Consider the following 19,010-nt stretch of genomic DNA (forward strand, 5'->3'; position numbering starts at 1 on the left):
GCGGCTGCGCTGAGCGCGTGGCCGCGCGCGTCTCGGCCTGAGGGGCTCTGCACGCGGCGTGGCGCTGCAGCGGCTGGCGCCCGTGCGGCGCGAGGCTGGGGACTTGGCGTCGCGGCGCCGCTTGCCAGCGCGCTGCGGCGGGCGCGGGGAGGGAGCCCCGAGAGGCGTGGGCGGCGCCGTCTGAGGCGTCGGCGGCCGCGACGAGGGGGCGTCGAGAGAGCGCCACGGCGCGCGCGGGGCGCGCGTGGGTGAGCGGCGGGTGCGGAGGCGGCGGCGCGCCGCGAGTCCCCGCACAACGACGCGGCGGAGCGTGCTGCGGGGCCGGCGGCGGGAGGTTAGGCGGCGGAGGAGAGTGGGCGGGCGGTGCGGCGCGGGGGGTCGGCGGCGCGCGCGGGGAGGAGGGCCGCGGCGCGCGCGTCGGCCGCTCCCGAGGCGCGCCCCGGGGCGCCTTGAAGGATGCTAGTCGCGCGCGTGCGCCGGGCCAGCGCGCGGAGTCTGGCGCCGCGGCGGGGGCGGCTGGGGAGCGCGAGCGCCGCGGGCGAGCGGCCGGGCCTGCCGCGCGGGGCGCAGCCGAAGTCCGGCGCGGTGGCGGGCGAGAGATCTCGCGCGGCAGGGGCAGCGCATGGCGCTGTCGGGGTCGGAGAGCGAGGGCGGCGAACAGGGTACGCGGGCCACGCTGGGCGCCCGCGGAGGGTGGATCGGCGGCGGGGTAGTCCCGGCGGCGGGCTGCCGACAGCGGCGGGCGCGCGGGCCGGCAGCGGGTCAGCCGCGAGGCGAGGTAAGCGCCGGCGCGCCTGGCCAGCTAGGGCCGGGGGCATGATCGGGCGTCGGCGGCGCCAGGGGGTGGGAGGGATCAGCTTCGGGCGAGGCGGCGCGGCCGCGCGCGGCGGAAGCGGGATGGAGAGAGCGGCGTGCGGAGGGCGGGGGCGGCGCCGTCTGGGTGAGAAGGGAAGCGCGGGGGGAATTAGCAGGCGCGGCATGAGGCGGAGCGTGCGGCCGCGCCGTATAGGGCGGCGTCTAGCGAGAGACGGCCGCAGCGGTGGGTCGCGAGCGCGCCGGGTCTGCAGCGGAAGGGCGGGGAGGGCCGGCGTGGGGGCAGCGGCGTGCGGTGCCGCGGCGGGCGGCGGGGGGGGCGGGCGCGGGCGGGTCGCGGCGGGCGCCGGCGCGCGGGCGGGCGGCTGGAGCTGCGGTGGTGGCGGGGTGGCAGGAGCGGGCAGCGCCCGCGGCGTGGCGCTGGGGGCGGGGGGCGGCGCGTGGGTCGGCCGCGTGGGGCTTGACAGCAGCACGAGTCGAGGGCCGCAGGGGGCGGGGGGGCGGGCGAGTGCAGGGTAGCGGGGCGCGCGCCTGGCGCAGGGCGCTACGTCGTCTGGGGGGTGCATTGGGCAGCGCCGGGCGCCGCAACGGGGGGGCTGCGGCGCGGCATGTAGCGCGTACGGGGGCGCGCGCGCTGAGGGGGGGGGTGGGGGCGGGGAGATCGGTAAGCGCGCGTGCGCTGGTGGGACAGGTGCCCGAGACGGTGAGTGGGCGGTGAAGGCAAGAGCGGGGTGCGGTGCGCTGTCGCGTGGAGCGGGGCCGGCGGCCGGGGCGGGGAGGGTAGCGCTGCGGCGACAGAGAGGAAGAGGCTGGTGCGAGGTCTGCGGGGCGTCGGCGGCGCGAGGGAAGGCGCGCACGGCGGGGGGGCGATTGGGAGCGGGAGGAGGGAGGGGGACCCGGGGCGTGGAGGGCAAGGTGTGGCGGCTGCGGCGCGCTGAAGCGCGCGGCGCCGGGCAGGGCGGGGTCGGGTGGGCGGGGCGGGGGCGCCGTAGGCGGAAGTGGGGCGAGGCAAGCTCGCACAAGGGGGCAGCGGGGCAGGAGTGTCGGGGAGGGGGATAGAGGGGGAGAGGAGAGGAGAAGAGAGTCGGAGAGGAGGGAGAGGATCGGGCCGAACTAGAGAGATGAAGAGAGGAGTAGGGGGGGAGGGAGGAGCAGGGCGACGCGTGAGGAGGGGACATGGGAGAGGAGAGTGTACGAAGAGAAGCGAGGAGAGAGGCAGGGAGAGAGAGATATGGGCGAGAGAGCGGACTGAGTAGTAGGGCGGGTGAGGGATGGGCGGGAGGGGCGGAGGAGGACGGCAAGCAGAACGGGAGGGAGGGGCGAGGCGGGGCGAGGGGTAAAGGGAGATAGAGGGGAAGAGGAGGGTAGAGAGCGGGAGATGGAGAGCACGAGATGGGGAAGCGGGAGGCAGAGTAGTAGGTGAGCGGGGAAGAGTGAGAGAGGTAGAGCCGAGGAAGGAGCCCCGCGAGAGGGGCAGGATGAGCTGGGGAAGGAGGAGAGTAGGGGAGCAGACGAGTGGGGGGTCAGGATCGCGATGCTAAGGGAGCGAAAGGCAGTAGATAGAAGGATGAGAAGGAAGGGGGGATTAAGAGACGCCGGCGACAGATGAGGAGGAGAGAGAGTCAGGTAGAGGGGGAAGGAGGCGGAGGGTGGGGAAGGGGGGTAGGAGAGGGAGATGACCAGGAGGCAGGGTGAGAAGGGAGCGGGGCAGGGAGGACGAGCGGCGAGGGGACGCGGGGGTGGGCGCAGAGGGAGAGAAAAGAGGTGCGGGTGGAGAGTATGGAGGGGAGGGTGAGAGGGCGAAGGAGAGAGGAGTGGAGAAAGGGGCGGGCAAGGAGTGAGGGGGGGCGGGGGGGAGCGGAAGAAGCGGGGAGGGGGGGGGGATCGGGGATGGGAGAGATGGGAAGGGAGCAAGCGGGGGGGGCGACGAAGGGAGTGAAGGGGTAAAAGAAGGATGGATGAGGAGCAGGGAGGAGCGGGCGAGAGGGAAGAGAGAGATGAATAAGCAGGAGGGGAGGGAGTGGAGCGAAGGAGGCGGGAGTGGGAAGGAGCCGGCCAGAGAGAGGGGGGGAGAGAAGGGGGAGCGGAAGGGAAAAAGAGAGAGTAAGAGAGCGAGCCGGGTAGAGAAGGGAGGGTAGAGCGGCGAGAGCGCGCCGCGAGGGGCGGGAGAGAGAATAGAGGAGGTCGAGAGAAGGCGCGAAGGGGCGGCGCGGGAGGGCGGCAAGAGGGGAACGCAAGATGAGAGGGGAGAGGAGCGAAGGGAGAGAGCGAGAGGGGTAGGGGGAGACGGAGGAAGATGCCGGGGACAGGCGCGGCAGCAGGACAGCGGATGCGAGAGCGCGGAGGGAGGGAGCGCGAGTCTCGGGGAGCGAGGGGCGGGAAGAGCTGCGGGCGGACGGCGCGGGGAGGGGACAGGCGAGAGAGAGGAACGAGGGGGCACGGGCGAGCGCGGGGGGGCGGGCGAAGACGAGCGCGGGAGCGCCGGCGCGAGGTGGGGTGCGGGAGTGTGGCGGGGGGCGGATCGGAGGAGCGGGGTAAGGGCAGTGACCGAGAGAAGCAAGAGCGCCCTCAGAGCGGCGGAAAGGCCGAGGAGCGAGGAGAGGGGCTGGCGGCGCGGCGCCGGCGGGAGCAGTGAGGAGGAAGACCGGGCGTATGGGCGGGGGAAGCGCGGCGCGGCGTGCGCGGGCGCGAGGTGGCGGCGGCGGCCTCAGGGGGTGCATCGCGCGGGTGGCTGCGCGTCGCCTGCGCGCGGGGGACGTAAGAGCGCAGAGCGATGAGAAGGGCGCGGCAGAGGAGAGACGGCTTGAGGCGGCGGTTAGCGAGATCACGAGCGAGGACTCGTAGCGACGAGGAGCGGGGAGCGCAGCAGCGCGGGCCGAGGAGGGCGACCAGCGAGCGTCGCAGGAGCGAGCGCGGCTGAGATAACGGCCGAGGAGGGGGCAGCGAGCGCGGCGGAGGGCAGAGAGAGCTCGAGGGCAGCGCGCGCCGGCGGCGTTAAGCGCGCTGCGAGGGCGAGAAGCCAAAGAAGGCTGCGCGGAATGGATAGAGGAGGGGGCGGCGCAGGAGGGCGCAGGAAGCCAGGTGGCGCAGGCTCGGGCGCGAGATGAAGGTGCTGAAGGACTGAGGGAGGGGGAGAGAGGAGGATCCACAGAGAGACGAGCAGCGGGGGCCGAAGAGGGCGCAGCTGAGGGGGGGGCGGAGAGGGAGCGCGGATGCCGCGCGAGAGGAGAGTTAGTGGCCCACGGAGAGAGAAGGGGAGGGCGAGCGAAAAGGCGCGGGGAGGAGCAGAGGGCGGGCGCGACGCGATGGAGGCGCCGTAGAGGAGGCATAAGAGAGAACCCGGGTGGGCCGGAAGCAGGGTCGTGGGAGAAGGCGGCGCAGGCGACTGCGGGCGAAAACGGGGACGTGCCGAGAAGGAAACGGGAGGGGAAGCCGAGATGAGAGGCGGGCCGCCGCCGGACGGAGGCGAGGAGGGAGTCGGCGCGAAGCGCGGCGCGAAAGACGATTGCGAAGCCAGGGGGAGCGGGGCGAGGAGGGGGCGGGGCGCAGCGCCTAGAGGAAGGCCGCGGAGGAGGACGACAAGGCGAGCGTGTAGCGCGGCAGGCGGGAGCGCGGCCGAGTCGCGGAGGGAAGCGGATCACCAGCGGGCGATTGGAGCATAGGGCGGGCGAGGGCGGAGAGCGCGGCGCGGTAGCGGGCAGGCGGGGGGAGGCGGCGCGGGACGCGGGGGAGCTGGGGAGGGCGGCCAGTCGGCGCGAGATAGCGGGGCGGGGGGAGGGCGGTGACGCTGCGCATAGGAGAGGTACGCAGCAGGTCTGCGGCGCGGGGGAAGGGGGGAGGCGGAGCCACGGGCGGGAGAGGCGAGAGCGAGCTGGGCCGAGAGGGAGAGGCGAGCCCGCGAGAGCGACGAGGCAGCGGGGAGGGGCAAGGGGGGACGCCGGCGGTCGGCGAGGGAGGAGCGGGGGCGAGCAGCGGCGGTCGCCCGGGAGGGGCTGGGAGAGAGCGAGGGTGGCGGGGGGTCGGGCGCGGCACGGGGGCGCGGCGCGGACGAGCGAGGGAGCGGAGGGGAGTAGGCGTAGGGCGAGGCGAGCGCGGGGCGCACGGGGGGCCGGGGCGGAGCCGCCGAGGCGGAGCGGCGGGGAGGAGGCCGTCGTCGGGGGCGGGGGCGGGGTGTCGGCCGGCCGGGCGATGACGGGCGCGGGCGCCGGGGCGCGCGCGCGGGCTGGTGCAGGGGCGAGGGGCGGACGGGAGGGGGGTGCCGCCGCAGCGCGAATGCCGAGTCCGGGCGCGCGCAGCGTCGGCCAAAGCTCGGTCATGAGAGAGGGGAGGAGCAGGGAGGAGGAGTGAGGTGAGAGAGAGCGCGGAAGAGGAGAGGAGAGAGGAGCAAGGGGTGGGAGAAACGGCGAGCGAGAGAAGACGGCGGTAGGCAGGGAAGGGGCGAGGGAGGATGAGAAGGACAGGAATGGAGGCGATGGAGAGCGGAGTATGGTGGGAGGAGAGGAGAGAGCCAGGAGCAGCCGGAGCAGGGGGCATTGGAAGAGGGAGAGGCTAGGAGAGGTGGGAGCGAGGGGGGTGACGCGGGAAAAGGGAGGCGAGAGGGAGAGAGAGGGGAGTTTGGGAGACATGAGGAGAGCCGGAGGAGTAGGAAGAAGAGGATAGAGGAGCAGCAAAGAAGAGGAGATGTATACGAAGAGGAGGAGAAGGGAGGACGGGAAAGGAGAGAGAGGGGTGGAAAGTAAAATAAAATCGGTGGTGAACGCGCGCGACGGAGGAGGAAGAGCGGGGTTAGGAGTAGGATGAGTAGACGGGAAGCAGGGAAGGCAAGCCGCCAGACTAGGGAGGAGGTGGGGATGGAAGGAGGAGGGGAGGTACGGGTGGAGTGGAGAGGGGATGAGCGAAGAGGGTGGGAAGGGACGGGAGGAGGGGGGAGCAGGAGAGGCAGAAAACGAGGGAGGCGGGGGGAGTGAGAGAGGACGAGAGGTGGAGAGGCGGAAAAAGGCGGTGAGAAAGAGGCGAAGGGAAGACGGAGAGGGGGAGAGAGGAGATGGGGAGCGGCAGAGGAGAACACGAGGAGGGAGAGAGAGGAGTGGGAAAAGTAGAGGAGGGAAGAGCGCTAGGAGTGAGGAGGAGGAGACGGCGAGAAAGGAGAAAGAAGGAACGAGCGGAGGGCGGGAGGTAGTGCATAGGCCGCAGGTAAGGAAGGAGGACGAGTGGGGAGAGAGGGCGGGGAGGCGGGTGGCAAATGGGTGAGATGATGAGAGGAGCGAGGGATGAAGCGAGAACGAGCGGAGGGAGGGAAGGGGGGAGAAGGGAGAGAGAAGCGGAGGATGGAGAGGCGGGCGAGAGGAGCAGGGGAGCGAGATGGCGAGAGAGAAGAAGAGAGAGTCAGAGCGGGAAGAGCGAGTGGCGAGGGAGGGGCGATGGGGAGGGAGAGGGAAGAAGGATGGGGGAGAGAGGAGGATTGCAAAAGAGGAAACGGGTGAAGAGGGTTACAGAAAGAGAGATGGGGGCGTGGAGAAAGGAATAGAGGGGGGGGAAGGGGAGGAAGAGACGTGAGTAGAGAGACAGAGAATCGGAGGGATAGCAAGAGAGAGAGGAGGAGAGGTGGGAGAGGGAAGAGGGAGAGAGGGAAGGGAGAGACTAGGGAGAGAGGGAGAGAGAGAGAGGAGAAGGGGAAAGGAAAGGGGCGAACGAGAAATGAGAGGGGGGAGAGAGGAGAGGGGGAGAGAAGGGGTGAGGAGAGAAGGGAGGGACGAGGGGAGCAAGGGGGAGGGCAGGAGGGGTGAGGAGGGGTGGGAGGGCGGAAGAGGAGAGGGAAGAGAGAGGATCGAAGGGAGGAGAGGAATAGAGGGGGGCGCGGAGGAGGCGAGAAGAGAGCCGAGAAGAGGACGAAAAGCGGATGAGAGAGGATAGAGGAGAGAGAAGGAAGAGGAGGGAGAGGGGGGAGGAGGAAGGGGAGAGGAGGAAGAGAGAGGGATGGGGATGGAGGAGAAGAAGTAGAGGGCGTCGGGAGAGAGACGGAGCGGAAGGGGGAGAGAGGTTGGGATGAGGACGGGAGGGAAGATACGGGCGAAGAAGGCGCGAGAGAGTAGAAGAGGAGGAGGACTAGAAGAGCAGAATAAGCGGGGAGGGATGAGAGGGAAGAGAGAGGAGAGGGGGGGAGACGAGACGCGAGAGGAAAGAGGGGAGGCGGGGGGAGGAGCGGGAGAGGACGAAATGAGGTAAGACCGGAGTCGAGAAGGAGAGCCGGAGCGAGGATGAGGGAGGGGGCAGGAGGGCGAGGGAGAGTGAGAGCAGCGAGCCGAGGGAGGGAGGAGAGAGGGCGAGATCGAAGGAGAAGGCGAGCATGAAGGGAGAAAGGGGGAAGGAGGTGGGAGAGAGGTAGAGGGGCGGAAGGAGAGAGGGAGAGAGGGAGAAGGGAGAGAGAGAGTAAGGGGGATGAGAAAGGTCAGGGAGAAAGAAGAGAGAGAAGACAGAGAAGAAGACAGCGAGAGGAGTGGGATGAGGGGAGAGTGGAGGTATAGAGGGCCGGAGAAGAGGGGGAGATGAGGTGAGAGAAAGGGAGGGAGGGTGAGGTGAGAGCGGGGGGGAGGGAGGCAGGGAGGCGATGAGAGCAGAGGAGGAGGAGGGCAGGGAGCGGGGGGGGATGAGCGGAGAGAGGGAGAGAGGTGGGCGGAAGATGTGAGGCGAAAGGGCGTACGGCGGGGGCGACGCGGGGGGGCCTGCGCGGGCAGGAGATGCCGGACAAAGAATAGGGGAAAGAGGACGAGGAGCGAGTGGAGCGGGGGTGAGGGAGAGTAAGGCGGGACGCGAGCAGGGCGGCAAGCGAGTGGGGGGCAAGCGGGAGAAGAGGAGCACAGCAAGCGGCGGGCGTGGAGGAGGCTGGCGGACGGAGCGGGAGGACGCGGCCCGGGAGAGCCGGGAGTCGGTGGTCGGCGGCGGGGCGCGCACGGGGGGCGAGAGGGGCAAGAGGGGTGAATGGGGGAGGAGAAGTGAGAAGCGAAGAGGGTAGGCAGAGAGGGGGTGGGGGGAAAGAGAAGCCATGAGAGAGAGAGGAGGCACGAAGAAGAGAAGATGGAAGGAGAGAAGGGGTAGGAGGGACCGGATGAGAGAGATGTAGGGAGCATGGCGGCGCAGTAGTAGAAAGAACGAGCGGGGGAAGGAGAGGGGAGAGAGGAGAAGAAGGGAGGAGAGGAGGAGACGAGAGGTGCAGATAAGGGCAGTATGCAGGGGAGGAGAATGGGAGAAGGACGGAGGGGAGAGGCAGAGAGAGCGGAGGGGGGAGAGACAGGTACGGAGGAAGAGAAGAGAAGGATGATGGAGAGGGAGGAGGGAAGGCAAAGAGAAGTGCGGGGTAGGAGAGAGGGGAAGCGGAGAGGGGCAGGGAAGAAGGAGGGAGAGTGACAGAGGAGAAGGAAGCGGGGAGAGGAGAGCGAGAAGGAAGCCGACGCAGGAAGAGAGAGCAGGAAAGGAGAAAGGGGGAGAAGGATGGGTAGGGGAGCGAGAAGGGAGAGGTAGGAGGGAGGTGCGGGTGGGGGAGCGAAGAGAAGAGGTAGGGCAGGGAGTCGAGTAGAGAACAGAGTGAGCAAGCAGGAGAGGTGGGGGGAGGCGAAAGAAGGAGAAGGGGGAAGAGGGGGGGAGGGGAGGAGAGACGCGAGTAGCGGGCAAGGAAGCAGAGGCAGCAGTGGAAGTCCATGATGGCATCTACAGGAAGAGAGAGACAAGAGATCACGAGTGGGAGGACGGGAAGGAGGACAGAGGGGTCGGGGGAGGGGAGGGGGGGAGGGGAGCGTAGGGAGGCCGACGTGCCCGGCATGCGGGCGAGCGGTCGCACGACGGGCGGCGGAGCGCGGTGCGCGCGGCGGCCCGCGGGGCGGCGAGGCGCGCAGCGACAGTGAGATACCTAAGCAATGACGTAGCGGCGTAGCCAGAGGAGGAGGAGGGGAGAGATGAGGGGCAAGAGAGGCGTCCAAGGAGGCGAGAAGTAGGGGACGGCGCGCGCGCGGGACGCAGGGTGACGGACAGGGGGCGGGGGGTGAGAGTACGGAGGAGAGAGGGAGGAGGGGGCAGAGGGCTGCGAAGGAAGCGAGAGGAGGTAAGATCGGCGGCGGCCAGAGGAGGAGGAGGTGGGAGTGCAGAGCTGAGTGGGGGGAGGAGCCGCAGCGGGCGGAGGGGATGCCCGGTGGCAGGAGACTGCAGCCGGGGGCCGGCCATTAGATGGCGACGGCGCGCGGGCGCGGAGTGACTACGCCAGCGGGCGCGCGGCAGGGGGGGAGAGGCGGTCGGGGGCCAACGCGCCTGGGGCGGCGGGCGCGCGGCAGGGAGCGAGCGCGCGAACGCAGGGGCGCGTGCGGCGGCGGCAGGCGGGGGAGGAGGCGGGCCCAGCGACGGCGCGCGAGCAGCAGTAGCGCCAGCAGGGCGGGCGCACGCGCGGAGATGAGAGGGAGTAGGAAGGGAGTGGGGAGCAGGACGGAGAAGGTGAAGGGGGGAGACGAGGGGAGAGAAGGAAAGGGGGGGGGGCAGGGAGAGGAGGGGAGACGAGAGCGGGGAGAGGGGAGGGGAGAAGGGGGAAAGGGGAGAGGGAGACGAGATGAGGGGGAGGAGAGGAGGGAGCGGGAATGGGGCTGAGAGAGAGAGGGAAGGAGGGAGGGGAAGGAGGGAGGGAGCGAGAGCGGGGAGAGGAGAAGATGAGAGAGAATCAGGAGGAGAGGGAGTCGAGAAACGAGGAGAAAGGCGAAGAGCGACGGATCAGGTGAGAGAGGAGGGCAGCGAAGATAGATGGAGAAGAGGGAGAGAGGAGACGTAAGGGCCAGAGGAGAGGCACGCAGAGAAATGAAGAGCACGGAGGAGGCGAGGAAGGGAGGGAGAGGCGAGAGGAGCAGAAGGGGAGGGGAGAGTGATAGGAGAGGGGAGAGGGAAGGCGGCGGAGAGGGAGGAAGGAGAGGAGACCAGAAAAGGGGGGGATGGGAGAGCTGGTAAAGGAGGAGAAGGAAGGCGGGTAGGGGGGGGAGGAAGGCGAGGGGCAGCATGAGGAGAGAGGGGAGCTCGGGCGGAGGAAGAGAGGAGGAGAGGAGAGACGAAGGGTAAGAGAAGCGCGAGAGGAGAGGAGGGAGGAAGGGAGAGGGAGAACAGCGAACGATGGAGAAGGGGCGGAGAGCAGGGGACTAGAGGCAAGGCGAGGAGAGAGAGTGAAGGAGGTAAGGCGAGGGAGAGGAAGGAGAGAACGTAGAGGATGGCGAGGGGATGGGAGAGAGGAGGAGGAGACGAGGGTGGGCAAGAAAGAGTGTCGAGGAGAGAGCCGGAGAGGAGGGATGAGGAAAGGGAGCGGATGGGGAGCGGCCTAGAGAGCGGTATGTTTTTTGTGGGATAGGGTAGTGGCGGAGGTGCGGCGAGCAGGCGGCGAGCGACCGGGGGGAGCGGCGGCGGGAGCGGGGGGGTGCGGTCGGCGCCGCGGAAAGGGAACGGGAATGGGGAGGGGAGCGCGCGGGAGCGGGCGTGAGGAGAGCGAGAGCGGGGGTGCGGCCTGGGGCGGCGGACGGCAGGAGAGGGGCGCGGAGCTATGGAGGAGGGGTCGGCGAGGCGCGAGATGCGAGCAGGGGCGCGGCGGATGGAGCGCCTCGGGAGCGCGCTGCGCTCGAGGCGCGAGGCCGCGCGAAGAGCTCGCGGGCGGGTGCGGCGGCTGGGAGCTGCGTGGCGGCAGCAGCGGAGTGCGGGGGTACGAGACCAGGGAAGCGAGCTGAGAAGCAGAGGTGCGCGGACGAGAGTCGCTGCGCAGGAGGGGGGGAGACGAAGCGGGTGGCGAGACGAGGAGCCTGCCGGCAGAGGGGCGGCGGGGGGCGGGCACGGAGGCGAGGCGCAGGATGGGGAGCCGCGAGAGGAGCGCGAGGCAGTGGAGCGGGGTGGCGTCTCGGCACGAGAGCGAGCGGAGAGGGTCTGCGGAAGCGGCAGACGCAAAAGGCGCGCGGCCGCGGCGCGAGAAGGCCGGAAGCGGCGAGAAGGCGCCGCGCAGGCAGGCGAGGGCGGGCGACGGGAGTACGGGGCAGGCGAGAGCGCGGCGCGGACGACGGCCGGCAGAGCGCGCGCCGGGCACGGCGAGGGGTAGGCAGCGCAAGAGAGGCGATGCTGGGGCGTAGAGCGTGGCGAAAGCCTGCGCGACAGGACGAGGGCGCACGGCGTCGCCGGAGACTGAGCAGCGGCGAGCCACGGAGCGGGGGGCAGGGCCGCTGGAGGGGCAGGGCGTAGAAGCAAGGGAGCGAAGGGGGCCGGAGGGGAGCGCGGGGCGGTTCGAGGAGCAGAGAGGGGAGCGCGCGCGGGTCGCCGTGAGACGTGCGGGGGAGCGGGCGCGAGGGCCCGCGGGCCTGCGACGTAGGGCGGCTAGCGGGCAGCAGTAGGGCCCAGCGACACGAAGGCGTGGTCGCGCGGAGCGGGGAGACGGTTCCGCTGCGGGAGAGGGGGGGAGGCGACGGGGTACGAGGCGCGCCGGAGCACTGAGCGGCCGCAAGGGGGGAGGGAGAGGCCGAGCCGGGAGAGGCCGGCGGGGCGCAGCGCGGTGGAACGAGAGAAGAGCGCGTGATGGGAATAGCGGGAGGAGGAAGGAGGGAATGAGGAAAGGGAGAAGAGTAGGGGGGCGGAGAGGGGGAAAGAGACTAAGGAGGTGAGAAGAGGGAGTGGAGGAGGGCAGTGAGATAGATGGAGCATGGAGAGAAGGGAATAGGGAGGTAAAGAGGGGAAGCAGGTGGGGGGGGGAAGGGGGAGAGGGAGAGAGAGATGAGGGGGAGGCAGAGGGCGGGAACGGAGAGGATGGAGAGGGGTGGCAAGGAGAGTAGAGAAGAGGAGGGGAGAGAGAAGGTAGGAGGAAGAGGTCAGAGAGAAAGGAGAGAGAGGAGAGCGAGAGTAGAAGGGGAGGGAGAAGAAAGAGATGGAAGGGATAGGGACATGGCGGGGAGGGACGGGTTGAGGGGGAGAAGCGGGGAGAGGAAGGGGAGAGGGTAAGGATTGGGGAAGTAAGGGATGCGGGAACGGGGGCGAGGGGGGGAGGAGAGAGGAAAGGCCAAGAGTAGGGAGGGTGGAGAGGAGGGGAGGAGGGAGGGAAGAACGAATGAAGAGGGGTGCGGAGTGGCGGGGGAAGCGGAGAGAGAGGGAGAATGGGGGGGCAGACGGAGGAGCGATGGACGTGAGGGAGGAGAGAGGGAAAGGGCAAAGAATAGAAAGGAAGGGTAAGAGAGAGCGGAGGGAAAAGGGTGGCGTGGAGGTAGAGAAGAGGAGTAGGGGGAAAAGAGGCGGGGAGGCGAGGGGGAGAGTGGAGGGAGGAAGGAGAAGGAGGAGAGAGGCAGAGGGAGGAAGGGGGGGAGCGAACTGAGGGGGAGAGGAGGGGGGGGGATGGATAAGAGGGGAGGAAGGGGCGCGGGGACACAGAGAAGGTAGAGAGTAGGATGGGGGAGAGAGGAGGGAGGGGAGGGGAGTGAGGGAGGAGGGGGAAGAGAGAGGAGAAGGGGGGAGCGGGAAGGCGGGGGAGGGCAGAAGGCAGAGAGGAAGGAGGTAAGGCAGGGAAGAGGGGCGGAAGAGATAGAGAAGGGAGGAGGGGGATTTGATAAGAAGAGGGCAGAAGAGTAGAAGAAGGAGGGGAGGGGGAGGAAGAGGGGGGAGGGGGAGGGAGAGAGAGAGGGCATGAGAGAGGAGGGGAGTAGTAGGAGGATCAGTGGGGTGAGCAGTGGAGTCGGAATAGTAGAGGATGGGAACGAAGGCGAGTAAGAAGGGAACTACGGGATGGAGGGGGAAAAGAGGAGGGAAGGGAGAGAACTCCAGAAACACCAGACGATGAGAGGGTGTAGGGGAGAGCAGAAGCAGGAGAGGGGGGGAGAGTGCGAGAGGAAAGGAGAAAAAGGGGCAGAGGGAGAGAAGAAAGGGTAGAGGGCGGGAGCGGGAGGTGGGACGTTAAGGGGGGGTAGGGCGGAGACGAAGAGGGCAGAGGGGGGGGAGAGAGAAGAAGGGGAGGGAGAGGGAGACGAGGGGGAGGAGGGAAGGAGTAGAGGGGCAGGGACGGAGGCGGGAAGGGTGGGGGGGAGAAGGGGAGGGATGGGAGGAGAGGTAGGAGATGGAGAAAGATAAGAGGAAGGAGGAGGAAGGATGAGAGGGAGTAGGGGAGGAGAGGAGGAGGAGAATAGTGGTGAGGGAGTGGACGGGAAGAAGAGGAGAGAGAGAGAGCAGGACGCGCAGCAAAATAGGACGAGGCAGGAGGAAGAGGGGAGCGAGGGGAGCAGGAGGAGAGAAGGGGAGAGGAAGATCGGGAGAGGGGAGCGAGAGTTGGGGGAAACAGTAGAACGGGGAGGAGGATTACGGCAGGTATGCAGGAGGAGGGAGGGTGAGAAGGAGAAGGAGAGAGAAGAAGGAGAGGAGAATGTGGGAGACGGAAGAGTAGAGAGGGAGAGAGGATGAGGAGGAGGGCACGAGGAGTAAGGTAGGGAGAGCAATTGAGAGGTAGTGCGGACCAGAAGGGGGAAGTGGCGAGGAGTGGAGAAGGTGAGGCCAGTGAAAACAAAAAGGTGGCTAAAAAAAGAGTAGAAGTACAGGGAGGGGGCCACGAGGTAGAGGAGGGCCAGATGAGGAGGGAGAGGGGGAATGGCCGGAGAGGGAGAGGAAGAAGAGATGGAAGAGAGGCGAGGGCGGAGGAGGGATGGGATGCAGGAGGGAGTCGGGAGGGAGGGAGAGATGAGAGACGGCGAGGGGGGACGCGACGGAGCGAGGCGAGCGCGGCCAGAGGGGCGCGACAAAGGCAGGTCGACGGCGGGGGGTGCTAGGCAGGGGGAGGAGAGCACAGGACTGAGCGAGGTCGCGCGAAGTGGGGGAGCGAGCGGGGCCGCGAACGCCGGAGCGAGACGGGGAAGTGGGCGGGTCAGCACGGAAGGAGCGCCAGGCTATCATGGAAGAAGAGCTGGTCGGGGAAGTGCGGCGGAGGAGGAGCACAGCAGAGGAGCGGAGCGGCGCGCGAGCGAGAAAGAAAGGCTGGGCGGCGGGATAGGTCGCGTGGGCGAGGAAGAGGATGGGGGGGAAGCGCGGAAGAGGGGGGAGAGCGCAATGGGGGGGGGGAGGAAAAGGGCGGGGGGGTGACGCAAGAGAAGAAGAAGAGAGACCGGAGGAGGGGAGGAGGTGAGGGAGCGGGAGAAGAAGGGAAGGAAGGTAAGGGGGGGCAAGTGGCGAAACGGGGGAGAGGGAGCAAGGAAAGGAGAGGGAGAGAGGCGGAGCATGTAGCGGCATGGACAATGGTGTGAGAAGCAGAAAGGGGAGATAGGAGGGAGAGAGAGAAGGAGAGGAGAGAGGAGGGGATTGAGGAGGATAAGGAGAAGGGGAGGGAAGGATGGGCGAGAGAGAGGGAGCGAGAGTAGCGAGAAGTAAGAGAGGGCGAGAAGACCAGGAGGGGGGGGTTGGCGAGAGCGGGGAAGGAGGGGAGAGAAAGAAAGAGGAGGAGGTTAAGAAGACGCGATGAGAAGGGAGGAGCACCAAAGGAGAGGAAAGAAGCAGCGAGAGGAGAAGCGGAGGCGTATAAGCGAGAGAGAGAGAGGAGGAAAAGAGAGGAGAGAGGAAGCAGAGGGGTAGAGGAGAAGAGGGAGAGGGGGAGGGGAGGGACAAGAGAGGGGTGGAGGGACGAGAGGAGTGAAATGGAGGGAGAAAAGGGAGCAGAAGGAGAGGACAGAGTAGAGAGGGATAGAGCGGTGGCGGAAGGAGAGGGAGGGAGGAAGGCAGAGGAAGAAGAGGAGGGCGGGGAGAGGAGTGAGAGGAGAAGAGGGGGGAGGTAGAGTAAGAAGAGGGAGGGGAAGGGAAGAAGGGTCGAGGGGGGGGGTTGAGAAGAGGGAAGATGGGAAGGGAGGAGCAGCGACGAAGAGACGAGAGTCGGGGAGAGGATGACGAGAGAGGGGGTATGGAGGGGAGTAGAAGCAGAGATACGGAACGTAAGCAAGGCAGAAATAGCAGTCGAAGCACGAGACACGAACGAGGCAGAGAGGAGGAGCAGCAGAAGGAGGGGAGAAGAGAGGGAGAGAGAAAGAGGAGGAAGCAGCACAGAGGGAGCGAGAGAAGAGAAGAAGAGAAGAGGAGGAGAGGGGATAAGGAGAGGGCGGGGAAGACTAGGAAGAGATGTAGGGAGGAAAGGGCAAGAGCGAGGAAGAGAGCGGAGAGAAGGAGAACGAGAGGAAAGGAGCAAGAGGAGAGAGAGGAATAGGGCGGGATAGAGGACGATAGATGGGGGAAAAGAAGGGGCGGGGCTGGAGCCGGGGCCAGAGGACGCGGAGGAACAGCGGCGAACGGAGAAGCGGGAGGAAGGGAGGGCAGGCGAAGAGGGAGGTCTGGTGGAGGAGGCTGAAGCGGACTGGAAAGTGCGCGGGGCGAGCCGAGGGGGTAGAAGCGGAGGAGGAGGCAGACCGAAGGTAGAGGCCTGGAAGGACCGCTCGGCAGCGAAGCGAGAGAGAGAGAGCGATTGGAGGGAGAGGAAAGAGAGGAGAGATGAGATAAGGGATGGTTGAGAGGGGAAAGGAGAAGAGGAGAGGAGAGCAGACGAGAGGAAGAAGATAAACGAGGGGAGGGGCGGGGAGGAGGGCGGAGGGAGGGACAGCGGAAGGGAAAGGAAGTGGAGGGGAGGGAGGAAGCAGGGTAAAGGTAAGGTAGGGACGGATAGGAGAGTAGGGAGATTAAAGAGTATGGGAGGGTAGCTAGAGAGAGAAGGGAACGGAAGAGAGAGGAGAGGAAGGGAGAAACGGAGGATGGGAGGAGGGATGAGACGGGGAGAGAAGGGAAGAGGAGTGAGGGGAGAGCGGGAGAGAGAGAGGGGTGAGGAAGAGGGGTAGGTGAAAGAGAAAGATGTGAAGGAGAGGTGGTAGACGAGCGAAAGCAGATGGGAGCGAGAATGGTAGAGGAATAGAGAAGGGACGAGAAGGAACTAGGAGAAGCGAAGCGAGAGGGCAGCGTGGAGGGGGGGAGCGGCGCGGCGAGGGAGGAGAGCGGGCTAGAGAAGGAAGTGGGCGGGGGGGTGAGCGGGGATGCGGAGCGGGCGAGGACGGGGAGAGAACAGGGAAACGGAGAGAGGGCAAGGCAAGGGGTAGGACACGGGAAGAGAGAGGAGCATACTAGGTGGGAGGGGAGGGAAGGATCGGAGGGGAAGGAGAGAGAGGCAGAGACTCGGGAGGAGGAGGGAATGAGAAGAGAACGGGTAGGGAGAGACGTAGGAAAGAAGAGAGAGTAGTAAACGGAGAGAGGAAGAGGGAGAGAGGACGACGAGGAGAGAGCAGGGAAGTAAAGAGTAGGAGATTGGGAGGGGAGAGGAGGGCGAGAACTGAGCTAGATGGAGCGCGAAGAGGGAGAGGCCGGGGAGAAAAAGAGGCGAGTGAATAGAGAAGGAGAGGGAGGGCACGGGGAAGGAGGAGAGTGGGAGAGAGGGAGCGAAGAAAGGCGAAAGAGCAGATGGGGGCGGAGGCGACGCGGGAACGAGGGGAACGATGGAGTGATGGAGAGAGAGGGGGACGGAGAAGGGGGAAGAGGAGCAGCAGGAGGAGAAGGGGGGAGGTCGGGACGCAAAAGGAGGGGAGGGAGAGAGGTAGAGAGAGAGGATGAGGAGATAGAGAGAAGAGAGGAAGAGGAGAGAAGGGGAGGGGGGGAGGGTGGAGGCGGAGGGGACGAAAGGGTAGCGAAGGGAAGATGGGGGAGAGGCGACGAAGAGGCAGGGGGACGAGAAAGGCGGGCATGCGGATGGGGGCAGAGACGATGGGGGGAGCCGATGAGTGAGGAAGAGGGAGTAGCGAGAGAGAGGAAGGGAGATGAGCGCGGAGGAGGAGAGAGGGAGAGGAGTAGAAGAGGCTGAGGCAATTGGGCGATATGTCGCTAGGATGGATGTCGGGCGTGCAGGGGAGAGGAGAGTTGATGAGAGAGAGCAAAGGGGGAGAGGTGTAGGAGCAGAGGAGGGGGAGGTGGACGGCAGGAGGCGAGAGGAGAGGCGAGGGGATGGAGAAGAGAGGGATGGAGGAGGAGTAGGGGAGAGCTAGTAGGAGAGCGGGAGCTTGAGACGGACGGTGAGTGGAAGCGAAGGGGAGTGGAAGACGAGGCAGTGCAGGGGAGGTGGCAAGAGAGGGAGACTGAGGGAGGGAGGCGAGAGGCGAGAGGGTCAGGATGAGGGAGGAGGAGCGGTAGAGGGGGAGAGAGGGATCGGGAGCAGGGGAGAGGAAAGGTAAGAGCGGGACGAGGATGAGAGGGAAGAAGAGAAGGGGAGTAGATGAGAGGATGGATGAAAGTAACGGAGGAGAGGAGGGAAGAGCGTATGAGGGGAGTGAGGTGGTGAGGAGGGAGTAGGAGGGCAGAGAGCGGGAGGAGGAGAGGGATGAGTGGAGAAGAAGAAGGGGGGGGTAAGAGAGGTGGCGCAGAGGCGATGTAGTGAGAGAGGAAGAGAGATAGGGAGCAAGGGAGGGTAAGGGAGAGGGTGGAGGCGAGAGGAGGAGGAGAGAGAGGGAGAAGGCCAGGAGAGAGGGGAGTAGGGGGGTAGAGGTGGAGGCAGAGGAGGGGAAGGGGGAGGGGTAGATGAGGGTGGAAGGAGGATGAGCCGTAGGGAACGGGTGAGAGCGGAGGGCGGAGGGGGAGGTGAGCGGAGGAGGGCTAGAGGAGGGAAGGGGGAGGAGGAAGTACAAGGCGAAGGGGGAAGGGGGAGGTGGAGGAGGCCAGAGGAGAGGGGGAGGGTGGAGAGTCGCGAGAAAGACGAGAAGGGAGGAGGAGACTGGAGGAGGAGAGGCAGGGCCAGGGAGAGGAAGAGCAGAGGAGAAGAGGAGGACGGAGGAGTGGGGAGGTATAGAGTATGGGAGGATAGAAGGAGCCGCGGAGGGGAGAATGGGGGGTATGAGGAAGCTGAGCAGGAGTCGGTAGGGAGAAGAGGGCGAGCAGGAGAGAGGATAGGGAAGTGAGGGTGAGAGACGAGGAGGGGGAGCGCAGAGGCGCAAGGGAGCAGGGGGGTGCGAGAGGGCGAGAGAGGATCAGGAGGGAGAACGGAGGGGAGTGTCAGGGAGAGCGAGATCGGGAGGGAGAGGGAGGAGGGGAGGAAGGAGGGAGAGGAGGAATGAGAGGAGAGGAGAGCAGGAAGAGAAAAGGGGAGGAGGTTGGAGCGAGAGCGAAGGAGAGAGAGGGGAGGTGGGAGAGGAAGAGGCGAGGGGAGGAGGAGTGAGATGGAGCGAAGGAAGAAGGAGAAGGGGACGGTAGGATAGACGAAGCGGGAGGTGAGAGAGAGAGGGAGAAGCGGAGAGGGTAGGGAGGGGGCGAGTGTATGAAGAAGTAGTAGAGGTGGCGTGGGGGTGGAGGGGAGGAACAGTACGGGAAGAACAACAGAAGGAGGATAGTAGTAGAGGAGACGAAGGTAGTGAGCATAGGAGGGAGATTAGCGGATGATGATGGGAGTTATCGGAAGAGGACGAGGAGAAGGGGAGTAGGAGGCAGGAGAGGGAAGGAGGAGAGGGGAGGGGGAGGGGCGGAGAGGATGGACAGGTAGGCGAGGAGGGGGAGAGGATGGCGAATAGAGCGGGGGAGGGAAGGGGGGGCGAGTATAGCAGGGAAGGAGAAGGACTGAGGGAGATCAGAGGGCGGAGTAGGATGCGGGGATGGGGAGGGGAACGAAGAGGGGATGAGAGGGAGGAGAAAGGGATCTGAGAAGCGAGGAGCGAGAGGGAGAGGGGGGACGCGAAGGGGAGTGCGGTGAGGGGGGAGGAGAGGGACGAGGCGGAGCGAAGGGGGATGGAAGGTTGGAGAGAGGTAGGAAGCAAGAGAACGTGAGGAGGGGGGAGATGGAGTGCGATGAAGAGGGAGGCGGAGGGCGGAGGAGCGGGAAGAGGGGCAATGAGAGGGAGCGCGGGAGGGAGAAGGATGAAGACGGTATGTAGAGAGGGGAGGGGAGGAAGAATGCGGGCTACGAGGGAGAGGAGGCAGGGGGAGAGCGCAGGGGGAAGAAGAAGAGGAGAGTAGCGAGGGCGGAGGATAAGAAGTAACTGGAGAGATGGAGAGAGAGAGGACGAGGGATGCGAGGCGAGGAGGGCCTAGAGGGAAGGCGGCGCGGAGGAGAGGAGATCGACGGAGAGGGGGAGAGGGAGGATGGTAAGCCGAAGGGGGAGGAAGAGTAGAAAGCAGGGGGCGGGGTATAGAGAGAGGGGGAGTAGAGAGTGAGAAGGCGGAGCGGAGGG

The 19,010-nt window shown here is 66.8% G+C and overlaps 1 protein-coding gene across 1 annotated transcript; it reads right to left on the minus strand.

Annotated features, from left to right (window-relative positions):
• Nucleotides 1–335: 335 nt before the first annotated feature.
• LOC121920472 (vegetative cell wall protein gp1-like) lies at nt 336–1,991 on the minus strand. The gene has a single exon (XM_042447615.1). It carries the CDS (start codon nt 1,989–1,991, stop codon nt 336–338), a length of 1,656 nt encoding a protein of 551 aa, XP_042303549.1.
• Nucleotides 1,992–19,010: the final 17,019 nt, after the last annotated feature.

The sequence above is a fragment of the Sceloporus undulatus genome, chromosome 2 (assembly GCF_019175285.1).
Source record: "Sceloporus undulatus isolate JIND9_A2432 ecotype Alabama chromosome 2, SceUnd_v1.1, whole genome shotgun sequence".
Lineage (NCBI taxonomy): Eukaryota > Metazoa > Chordata > Lepidosauria > Squamata > Phrynosomatidae > Sceloporus > Sceloporus undulatus.